Source organism: Scleropages formosus, chromosome 19 (genome assembly GCF_900964775.1).
Source record: "Scleropages formosus chromosome 19, fSclFor1.1, whole genome shotgun sequence".
Lineage (NCBI taxonomy): Eukaryota > Metazoa > Chordata > Actinopteri > Osteoglossiformes > Osteoglossidae > Scleropages > Scleropages formosus.
Genome location: NC_041824.1, coordinates 11,976,413 through 11,988,309, shown reverse-complemented (window position 1 = coordinate 11,988,309; position 11,897 = coordinate 11,976,413). Strand labels below are relative to the sequence as shown.

At 44.6% G+C, this 11,897-nt stretch overlaps 1 protein-coding gene across 2 annotated transcripts; it reads right to left on the bottom strand.

The window, feature by feature from the left end:
* Positions 1 to 1,754: 1,754 nt before the first annotated feature.
* On the bottom strand, positions 1,755 to 11,539 carry LOC108939054 (interferon regulatory factor 4-like). 2 transcript variants are annotated; one of them, XM_018760163.2, is made up of 9 exons: positions 11,489 to 11,539; positions 9,467 to 9,666; positions 8,755 to 8,941; positions 8,128 to 8,219; positions 7,688 to 7,826; positions 6,851 to 6,961; positions 5,332 to 5,688; positions 4,591 to 4,703; positions 1,755 to 2,452 (listed from the first exon to the last, which is right to left on the bottom strand). In XM_018760163.2, exons 2-9 carry the CDS (start codon positions 9,662 to 9,664, stop codon positions 2,306 to 2,308), a joined length of 1,344 nt encoding a protein of 447 aa, XP_018615679.1. In that variant the 5' UTR covers positions 9,665 to 9,666; positions 11,489 to 11,539; the 3' UTR covers positions 1,755 to 2,305. The 2 variants fall into 2 exon arrangements, with proteins under 2 accessions (XP_018615679.1, XP_018615678.1); XM_018760162.2 differs by lacking the exon at positions 11,489 to 11,539 and adding an exon at positions 10,246 to 10,321.
* Between the last annotated feature and the right edge of the window lie 358 nt (positions 11,540 to 11,897).

The following is an 11,897-nucleotide window of genomic DNA, read 5'->3' as shown; positions in this document are numbered from 1 at the left end:
CACCGCGAGTCCGTGAGCTGCAGTCGTCCTTCAGCTGTCTGTGTTCAAGAAACACCCCTCCCACTGCGTTAGTTACTGCTGTGGAGAATGAAGTCATGGTTAACTGTGTACAAAAAACACAAAGGCTTTGACACCTCACAGTACTGTACTGTACTGTAAAACCTAAGTACTACATGAACACTACGTTGGATTTCATAGGGTCAGTGTAATCTTAGGGGGTTCGTAAAAAGGCTTCCAGTAGGCTTCAGGTCTGCACCCAGACTGGTACTTGCATTGCAGATGGGGTGATTTCTGTAATGCAGTGTACTGTCAAAAAGAGGTAAATCATGCCCTACACAGTATGTAGGCAGCATTTTCTTTTTCCTTTATTCTTTGTAACCTTTGTCATTCTTCATGTATGCCTTCCCAAGAGGTCTTCAGTTTGTAGTAAGAGGATACAGTGGTCATTCTTGCTCCCTTACTGAACATTTCCAAGGGAATGCAAGGTTATTATTACTTACACAGTTTTTTTTTCAGCTTGTGGGTAGTCTTCCTGTGCATCTGTGATACACTTCCTGTCTCATGTCTTCAGAAGTCATATTGTTCCCCCAAATTGCACTGTGTAGCAGTGTGCCGTAAGCAAGACACCCAGCCCTGTCTCCAAGTGATTGATCTGTGGGCCCCTCTTCCTGGTGTGGTGGGTTTGGAGGGCAGCCTTCATACGCTCCCCCTGCAGCGCTGAACATTTTTTGGCCGCAGCTCGTTTCGTTGCACGTCAAGTCAGCTTGAACTCTGGGACCCGGTACTTTTTTAAAGTTCTGTCAGTGCAAGAAATACGCAGAGCTGGCATGCAACTCTAAGTTCACTCTTGCACCAAACGGTGTTAAACTGGAATTAATCATCTTTACCATCAAAAGAGTCCAGTCATTAGGGTTAGCTTGATGACTTTTTTTTTTTTTTTTTTTTTTTAAATTCTCTTAGTAGAGATGTTTTCACATTATATGTTTTAAATGTGAGCTGTCCATGAGTGTTTTATTGTGAGGTAGCATAAACTGCTGAAGAGGCAAAAGTAACGAGATTCCCATAATACATTTCTACCCACAGCATTTTGGTTACTAGCAAAGCTCTTCGGCCACTACAACTGTAGCTGCTGCCTTGCCTGCTTTGTCCTCGGATGATGAAGTCCCTGCTGTTCCAGGCCTGTGTGAGTCCACACCAAACTCCTCAGCATCAGTGATGCACTCCTAGCCAAACCAAGGCATCCGTAAGCATCGGGGAGGCTGTCAGTTTCGAATAACAGCCGTGCTGTCTAACAGGCACGCACACAGCACACAGACCTTCCTGTACCCCCCCGAACAGTCGCAGGGGTTCTCCCCTCCCCCCTGCATATTCACACAGCATCGTGCCCCGAGAACATTACTCTTCTCCTGACACTTCTGTATCAGTCTCTCCACGGAGCAGTGGGCAGGATAGAAAGAGACCGCTCCCACACACACGACAGACTCCTTCCCTTCAACGCAACCCAGACCAGTTGTAGGGAGCCCTCGAATCCCACACCCACATGGGAAACCTGTTTGTGTTTTTGCTCACTTTTTTTCTCTCTCTCTCTCTCTCTCTCTCTCTCTCACACACACACACCAATACACATGCACAGATATTACACTGTAACCCCAAGTCTGACCTGACAGCAATGTATGTCTATGGCATTGCTGTAGGTTACCCGTAAGATTACTGGAGACCAAGAGCAAATATCCGAGTCAGAGAGAATAGAGCAGTACATTATGAATGTCCTTTAATATAAAAACTGGATAACCACCCTATGTACAACACATGATTGTCCTTTCGTGTTTTTCCAATTTCCTTTTTGTACAATGTCAGTCTTTTTTGGTTAAATCCAGTGAGAGGGAGTCTTTCTGGCATCAAATATTTACAAAATTAGCACAAGCTACATTCAGTACAAAAATATACACAGCTGCAAACACAATGCAAAACAGAAACATGTGATCTTGCGAATATATACAGTGCAGACGTCAGACATACAGCTTGAAGACTTCCTCCCCTATGTCACCAGGTCTCCATGATCCTGATAACCCCCAGAAAATGTTGCACACAGAGAGCGATCAAGCCTGCCCCCACTCAAATACATTCGACCCTAACAAGGGTGTGAGCCGGAGCCGGAGTCCACAGTCTGCTTTAGGCGGCTTCCATGCTGCAAGTGAACAGCGCATGAATCTCAGCTCTGAGAAATGGAGGGAACACGAGTCCTGAATAACTTCCGCTCTTTTTCAGTCCATTCTAGAATTAGCAGTTCCTCGACAGGGGTAGGTCACTCCTGCAGGCCGTTATGGTGGATAACCCTCTGGTAGTCCTCAGCAGGGGACAGTCCATGTTCCGGTAGCTCATATCCTCGAATGTAAGGTGTGCTGGTTTGCTGGGTGAAGTAGAAGAGATGCCTGGCAAACATGGGTTCCACCTGGAATAATGAAGGAACAAGAAGTTTTCAGCCTTTGGACACAAAGGGCTTGACCAGTCCTTACTGCTGTGGTTATCAAGGTCTCCCGGCAATCTGCATGTGCCCTTAAAATTCCACACCAAGAAGGTCATAATGAGAGTACTGCAGGCTGAAGTCCTACTCTACCATTTACCATGGAGTTGAAAATTACTACATTTGATCCTCTATGAAAACTAGAAACTCATAAGTAAATCCTATTACAGACTGTAAGAAGTGCATTTTGCACTGGTAGGACTAACAGAAAATCATTCACTTGGAATCACACTGTGCAAATTGTGAAAAAGTAAATGGTAGAATGACAGAACTCCACTGTTGAAGCTTTTCATTGAAAGTGGCTTACATATCTTTGAGGGTTTACCACCCATTAGCATTTATTTAGCTGCACCAAATCATAAGTAAGGAATAATATGATGGCTTCACCTAGGGCTTCAGCCTGCACCCTTTAAAGCAGAGGTTTTTAATATTGTCTAGGCTATGGATCCCATTAAGAATCTGATGAACGCCAAGGAGTACCGTACTAATAAAATGTGATATTTCTGATTTTATTCAATGACATTAGTAGTTACTAGTAGTTTATGTTGAGGATTAACATCAAATTCACTTATGTTATAGACAGTAATAGCCTACTAATATTTTCATTTTATTTTTAGATTTTAGTTTCTGTTGTTTTTAAAACAAAAAGGTGCATCACAGACCCCCCCCAAGGGGTGTGTGGACCACAGGATAATATCTGTTTTAAATGATGCCTACATTTTAGAAAGGGATCTGCTTTGCCGTTACGGCTAAAGTGCAAGTCGTGCTTCTACAACCTTCCAGAGAGCCGGCCAGCCCCTCAATTCAAACTGAAAGTCACATACTCAAAACGGTCTTCAGTTGCATCACAAGGGTTAAAATTTGTGTAGAGAAGTACTATTTGTGACAGCTTTCAGTTTTGATCGAAGTTGAGGCAAACTTCTAGAAAGGCAGCAACGACTTTGGTGCAGCGTGTTCTCCAGCTTTCCATGCTGTCATAATGGCAACAGGTGGCATGGTGGTTGTGGAATGAAACAGACAGACTGCAAGATCAACTCCCAGTAGGGACACTGCTTGGAAAATACGTTTTCAGAATTTTACCCTGAAGTTTCCCTGCGACACCATAAACTAAGTGTAATGTTTAGTTACACCCTCAATTTTTTTTTTTTAATGCCACTTTGATACTACTGCAGGGCCAGTTAATGTAATTAACCTTAACTCATTAAAAACTTTCCAGCACTACACAATTGTAAAGAACAGCGTAAGAAGCAGTAAGAGTAAAAATAGCACATTCTAGAAATGAGATTCATACTGAGAGAGTTGTTTTGAGATGACTGCAAACCAAATTCCGCATACTTCAGACTGTGTGTTAGATATTTAAAAGAAAACCGAAATACAAATATGGCGATGTAACATATATACTTCATACATGTGTCTCCTTGGAACGTGAGCACAAAAGTGACCTCACACTAAGCAGTCCCGCACATGCACGCACACACACTGTCTGAACCGCTTGTCTCATTCAGGGTCGCGGGGAGCCGGAGCCTAACCCGGCAACACAGGGCGTAAGGCAAATGTCTTTATAATACCTGAGTCAGTCATAACTTAGATTCAGCATGCAATAAAGACATTATATGTTAGATTTTTCTTTTCGATATGCATGTCGCCAGGTGGAAGTGCCATCAGGGTCCCCTTGAACGTGCACACGACGAGAGGGAAGTTAAGGCATAACTCACTGTGAGTCAGACAGACTAGGCCACATTCCCAGAACATCCCCGCACAAACAGCCCCGTACCCACCCACATTCACATCACCACAGCACAGCACAGCAGAGAGTCACGTTTGGTAGTTTTAGCATGGGACACGGCTTTTCCTTTCCATTGTTTACAAGAGAGACCTTTGTCCTCTACAACTGTATTTGTGAATGGCGTATGTAGACTATCATTAACACATATTCAATTAAATCAGCAACATTTATAAATAAAGTCTTCAGAAGTAACAGAGAACGTTTCTGTAAACTGATGATGTAAAGTGATGCTCCAAAAAAAAAAAAAAATAAAATAAATAAATAAATAAATAAAATGTACCTGAGCTGTGATCATCTTCCTCTGCCTCTGGGGGTCCGGATACTCGTCTCCGAAACAAAGCACAACTTGGAACCTGGGCATGGGGCGTCCATGATGAGCATAACCCTGGAGCTCTGGAGGCAGGAGAAACAGGGGCAGTCAGAGGAGGGTTGGGAAAAGACCTCTTTGATGAGACAACCACCAAGCACCAGCGGAAGGCCATTCAAATCAGGGCACTTCACTGGAGAGAGTGTCATAAGTCTGAAAAGCAGTGATCTGTAAATAACTCTTTCATTTCTAAAAGCCCGAAAAAAAGACAGGTGTCACACGAGGAAATTCTTTCAGACAGCAATTATGTAAGGCTAACTGGAAAGTCCTTGATGAATATGCAAATCAGACTAATTAGCTGTCACATGTTTGGTGGTAAGAAGAGTTGAGTAGGACCTGTGGGCGGGGGATGTCGATGGAGACACTGATAAGTGGTTGCCAAAGGTCATGTGACATGACTACCTTAATCACGCTGGCTCAACAACTTGGTGAGTCACTCAGGTTACTTGTCTCCATTTCTAGAGCAGTTTTTCTGATATCCAATCTAAATGCAGCAATGCCTATAGAGAATTGCAAACATCTGAATGAAATGCGTTCTTTGAATCATTTCCCCTCCTTCCTGGAGCTGTATCTTGCCAAAATCACCAGGAAGACTGATCCCCTGCAGAAGTGGTCCTGTTAAAGCTGGGGATGTCTAGGGAAGTGGGGGCTCACCTGCCAGGAACTCCTGGGTGTCAAAGAGCTTGCAAGGCTGCTCCTTCTCCAGTTTGTTGGGCCTGTCCGTGTAGGGGGCCAGCGGCCCCTCCCAATAGATGCGGCTCTGACAGAGACGTTTGGCATACAGGCCATCTGGTGCCAGCCACAGGAGCACGCCGCGATCCAGGGCATTGGGCAGCTTCTCCACACCCTTGCGTTGTGACTGAGGGTAGGGGAAGGGGAAGAGCACTTGCTCCACACCTCCATAAAGCTTGTCATCTGGGCAGGAGGAGATGCGGCAGCCCTCGGGACAAGTGGTGGTCACCTCCTTCACTAGGGACTCACGGTAGAACAGGGAGATATGCAGGCGGCAATCTGGAGAAGAAAAATAAGCGGGTGCGATTAGAGATGTTTTTCGGCTGAACGTCAGTCAATGTGGGAGTATCAACTGTTTTAGACAACATGTGATCAGACACAGCGATGGCATACTTTCAAGTATACGAGTTCAGGGATGTATGAAAACAAAGGAAGTGGCAGGAGCAATGAAATAATTACCAATGTCTACTTTTTAATTTCTTAAAACTCAGACATTGCGCACATGTAAGTGAAGGCATCCTTTATTCCAGCACCTGTCAGAGGAAACCACTTTTGTCTTTCTTCATAATAGTCCACGCCAAAAGGAAACATTGCTGGAATTCAGTGTACGGTAAATTTGTTTGCACTCCATCACAAATCGCAGATGCAGATGCAGATGACACATGCTATGCAGGAAAAGTCCCAAGATGCCTTAAACCTGTTCATCGGATTCATTTATAGCATAAGCTGGATGGAAAATTAAAAAGTACAGTGAAAATGGGGAAGTTGTACCACAAAGAAGCACTGTGCAGCTCAAAAACAATGGAGTGACAGTACATTTAGCTGGAGATAACAACATGCACCTTTGTGTCCTACCAGCGTGGCCTTTAGAGAATTAGCGATGTACTGATCTTTACTACAGTAAGGCGTTATTATACCCTACTGTGACATGCAAACAAGGAAAAATTATCCATATACTGTGTCCACAAAGCCACTTGCTTTTGATGGGTTTTATATTTTGTAATAGCATATAATATAAGGTTATATTATTGAAGTGTGTGTAGAGGTTTTGGTTTCGGTGTCTATACCCAATATGTAAGTCACTTGATAATGTACAGTAGTGCTACAGTTACGGCGTCTCTGTGTTACAGTCTGCATCTGTCCTCCAGTTATAGAAACAGCCATCATCCACACTCAGTCACAGTATCTGTTTAGGGTGGTGTGTGTTTGCATCACGTTGACCACATATAAGCTGTCCTCTGTATGTGTTTGCGTCCCTGCGTGCCTGGCCTTTGTTTTTTGAGGAAAACGACCCCTAGCATAACAAATCCAAAATACATTTCTTAAAAATTATACTTTACATAAGAAACAATTAGGAATCAGTTTTGACTTTTCAACTTTTGTACTGTTCTGTACTGCAATAAACCATCCACACATACAAGTTGGTCTGTCTTCTGCTCACCAGTAAGGGCCATGGCCTCTGCAGATCTCATTCCAGGGTCCAGGGAAAAGGCAGATGGAGGCTGGGCATCGGTGGGCGAGCAGGCGTAAAACGACCCCGTTATCTGGTATCCTGCAACGTGTGGAAAGAGGATAAACGTGTGAGACAAAGTGCAATGAAAAATCTCACTGCTATCCCAGTCAATCTCGATCAACAGCCTGTACCAGTCAGCCAGTAAGTGAGAGCGGGTTCGAGGTGACAATGCCTCCAAAAGTAGAAGAGGAAGTCATCAACCCTCTCTGTTTGCAAAATAATCAAATAAAGGTTTGTTAAAAATTCCAGCTCTAAGGCCCACAGAAGTTTTAACAGATTGCCGGAGATGTGTCTCTCCCGAGATCGCACCGGTTCTTGCAATCTTTCCCAGTTCCTTTACCATAGGGGATTTCTTTAACAGAACCCATTATGGACCAGGACCTTCCTGTTAATATCAATATGCTATTTACTCACTTTGTAAAATACATTCTTGCATATGTGATAATTTTTAAAACGGCATGTTTTTTGTTCAGGAGTTCCAGGACTAGGTTGTCAACAAGACAGCAGGATCTGATCCCACAACCTCATGGTCACAAGTCTAGCAGATGAGCAACAGCCCCGCGCTGCTGCCCAACAAACACCTCTGGTGCTTAGAAGAGGAAGTGCCATTTGAAGCCAGTGAACTGCCAACGATGAAGCTCTCATTGGCTGTGGGATACTCTCTCTTGTTTTTGGGTTCTTTCTACACAGCATTCAGAGGTGTGAAAGCCTGATGATACACTGGTCTCTCCCATGAGAGTGTAGAGGGATCAGAAGGCCTCGTACCATTCTCGACGGGCGGCCCCTGCCAGGACAGGCTGCGGGGTGGGTAGGGGCACTGGCCGTACTGGAGCTCCGGATGTGGCGGCTGCTCGGGGACATACTCCCTCCAGGGCCGTTCATGGGGCATCATGTAGTTGGGCACCTTCAGAGGGTGGGGACGGACAGAGTAGCAGCATGAGCGACGCACACATCATGGCACCGGGGGTCCAGCTTAGCGCACAAGTGAAACACAGGCTGAAATCACGGAACTTGCATCACAGAGAGTGAACACGACCAACCCCGTGATTTTCAAGACAAGAAGTGCACAAAAAAAGTCAAAAAGAAAGCCACTACAATAAATCCAGTTTCGAAGTCCAGTGACAGTGCTGCCGTCCCCACACAACATGTGCCGATCATAGTCTGTGCAGTCATACCGTGCAGGAGAACAGGCCGTATGAGCTCACCTGTGCCTGCAGCGAGGGGTACGATGGGTGCATGGAATAGGACAGGGAGCTCATGTGCGTTTTGGATTCTTCCAGAACAAAGTGCTTAGACCCTGGGGGAGTGGAGGAGATCACATTTTGATTTGGTTCTCATTTACATTCTCAGCACACATAATACACGGGCAAAATTTATCCAACCGCTCTGCACCAGCTGCGAGCATAAGGCACATCTTAGGCGAAACTTCAGCCTAATTAGCTGGTATAGTTCAGCTGTCCTCCGGCACAGAAAGTCCACTTTGTCACACTTTGCAGTCAGTGAAGTCACAGAAGCCCTCGTTTTAAAAAAAGCATTTGAGCATTTAGCACGTGCATCAGTTTCCTCTGCATTTCCTGCTTCACAGAACACGACAAACTGCCGGGGGTAACATATTTGCCCTTCAGGCTGCAGAGCACATGAGCTGGAGTTCACCGAACACCAGCGTGTGAGGAAAGGTGCTGGAACCTACTGCAATACGAAGGACCATAAAAAGGTGTTCCATATTTCAATTTTCAGTGCATTCCAGGAGACTTTGCAGGACTAGAACTGACAACGGGCACAGTAACAAAGACACTGTGGAGAAAAACACACACACACACACACACCCTCACCTTTCTTTGCACCTTCAGGTATAATTCTGTACACTTTGTATGGATCTGAAATGTCCAGTTGACTTCTCTCCACCAGCTCCTCAAAGTCATTGCTTTTGTTCAGGGCACATCGGAGCCTGGTTTTCCAAGTTGGGGGGTCTGGTTTATCAATGCCCTCTCTGAACTTCCCCTTGAAGAGCGCCCAGGCCTGCAAAGAGCCACCAAGTGAGTAATGAGCGTGCATCACCGAGCACAGCTCAGTCTCCTTTTCCAAATCAGATCAGTCCCTGGGACACGGATGACAACCTGCCCACTTCTGTCTTTAAAAAATTTTTTTTTAAAAAAACCCGACAGCACTTGGACAGTGGAACTTTTCTCCCTGTCAAGCGATAACAGCTGGCAGGTATTTGATCTGATAAAATCCCCCCCCGAGTGCTGTCATGCACTTCATGGTTTCAAGGCACTTAATGTGGGAGTTCCAAGAGACATGACAGAGAGCCTTCAAAACCCAGGTTACAAAAAATAGAAAATACTTCAGATTCATTGAGTTTAGAAATGTATCGCTTCGGTATGACAATTAAACCTCAGATTTAAACTCTATAATGAACATGTAGAAATAGGGAATGTTAACTGATCCATCATGCCTAAGTTTAGCAGCGTATCACAAATACACGTGCATGGAAAGAAATGACAAGCGGAGGGCGAAGGCAGCAGAAACGGAGACGGCGGGTACCTTGAAAAGCGCTGCATCCTCATCTCTGTTATAGTCCTGTTTGCCCGCGTGCTTCCAGGGGATCCTGAAAATTGTTTTCTCGTCATTCTCCCAAACCAATCCAGGGTACTTTCCGCTGTCAACCTGATCAATCAGCCATTGTCTAAGCTTCCCATTGCCACAACTGACTGACATGCTGCAGTCACTCTCTAAGTTCATCTCTGTCAAAACGCATGCAACAGAATGGGCACATTGTTGGTGATTGAAAGGCACAGAACAGGTGAGACGTGAGACAGGCAGTGCAGACACACACACAGGTCATCAGGTCATCGCAAGTCAGAACAAAGGATCAGTTAGACAGAATGCATTCAGGAGCTGGGCTCCGAATCCTCTCACATAACGGGACATAGTATCATGCAAAGTTTGGCAAAAGGTCCGCTACATGCAATGCAAAACATGCCTTTTTGTTGAGGACAACAAAAAACAAGTCATTTTGACATCGCTAAAACACATCACATGATCACCGTCTAAATCCAAAACACACAAAACACAAATGTTGAATCAGAAGCAGCAGTTACCATTTACATGATTTTCACGGTAATCATAGGGCAATGTTAAGTTAAATTTGTCACAAGGGTTTTCCCTCTTAAAAACACGTTTTAGCGGAGGAATCGTTAATAATGAAGGAAACTGTTAAAATGATATTAAGAACGACATGATCATGATGAGAATTCTGTCGCTCCGGTTATAATAATAACATCTTTATCATTTGCGCTCCATTTCTTCTGCTCTTTCCTCACCTCTGAGACTTGAAACCGCGCTCCGGGTTCCGAAATCACTCACACGTCGAGCGGATCCGCTCTAAAGCGAACGATCCTTTTCTTAAATAATCTCTCATCGCGGGAAGGGTGGGAGGGGAGGGGAGGGGAGGGAAGGAGGGGGGGGGGCGGTCTCGCGGTGGGCGGAGCTTCTGTCAAGTCTGACTTCTGGCCCTCCTTCCCCGCTCACCGCGCTCCAGTTCTGCGAACCTTATCGAGCCGAGACCTCCCGTAAGTGCGAAAAGTCCCGCGTCCTGTGTTGTTAACGGACATCAGAACGTTGGGCTCAGTTCACAAGAACAACCGGCGATCGAGGTGTTTACCCCAGCGCCATTATATTTATACTGCCTGTTTAGTCCGCTTTTCTTTCCTCAAATATCCTTATAACCTCCCTTAGGAGTGATGTTGTTGGACACGCCTTGTGTGAATGCCAAACCTATTCCTTGACACAGATATAACATTTATACATGTTGGAACTATTACGGTTTTTCTCGCAGTGTGTGAAGCAGGTGTGCGCCGGTACAAACTGATGAAGAAAATACAGCAAAACGTAGCGGTCACAGCCCACGGCTGCCCGGTCTGAGGAGGACGAAAGTACAGGGACGCGAGCACGAATGACAGCGACTCACAGTCACGCTGTACTCACTGAAAGAAATACTGACACCTGCCGTTCGCCGAGTGTAATTGCAGACGGTCAACCGCGAAACGACGAATTTTTTTTTTTTTTTTTTTTTTTTTTTTTTTTTTTCGGGGGGGAGGGGGGGAGCACAAAAGATTCAATAAAATACTGTAAAAACCTCTATTTGTGCAAGATGCATAAATACAAGCAGCACTTGAAAAAACTCAGAAAGTTAAGAATGCGAGCAGTTTAGTGCTTCTGTGAGTTTAATTAATGGGTGCTACATTATATAAATCAAATATAGATAAATTGGTGATAAAAATAAGCTGGGAATCCAAAAATGTTACCGTGTATCTATATCAAACATTGAATCACGATACGTTTAGATACCACATGATTGTAAAGTATCTCCAGCAAAATTTCCTTTGCTGGGGGGCGGATCCGGGATCGGCTATTTTGCCTACCGTCGTATTTAGTCGAATATTTTAAAAATATTTGTTGGAAGACACGTTACAAGTCCGACCGGTTACGCGCGCTGAAAAAGCGCATTTTCAAGAAAAGAAAAGATTCAAATCGGTAACCAGAAAGGAGAAAATGGCACCTCACCGATCACCAGACTCTATCTTCGCGCGATCGAACTCATTCAGTAATGATGCGACACTTTTCGGCAGAAGCTTTAAAGAAAATCGCGTGAAAATATGTGGTTGGACAAAAACCAACGGAGTTTCAAGTTAAATCGGAAGACCCTGTATAATTAAGATAATTACATTTTTATGGAACGGGATGAACAAATCGTCATACTGAAAACATACTTTAGACGCTACGGATACCATTAATAAACTTTATGAAATGAACTTCCCGTAACAGTCATTTTAAATGTAAAAGCTGAAACACCTGAGAGAGTTTAAAACAACAGGTGTCTCCTCTGTGTGTGTGTGTGTGTTCTGTACCCCACCATGTCTACAGTTTCACACAGGAACAAAACGTGAGCCCATCACACACAGTCACCAAAAGA

Bases quoted from the DNA above. Each gene is read 5' to 3' on its own strand.
- LOC108939054 (XM_018760163.2), bottom strand. From the start codon at position 9,664: ATGAACTTAGAGAGTGACTGCAGCATGTCAGTCAGTTGTGGCAATGGG. The intron at 8,220-8,754 runs GTGAGGGTGTGT...CCACTCCCCCAG, and splicing joins ACCTGAAGGTGCAAAGAAAG to GGTCTAAGCACTTTGTTCTG. The intron at 4,704-5,331 runs GTGAGCCCCCAC...TCCTGCCTCCAG, and splicing joins CACCCAGGAGTTCCTGGCAG to AGCTCCAGGGTTATGCTCAT.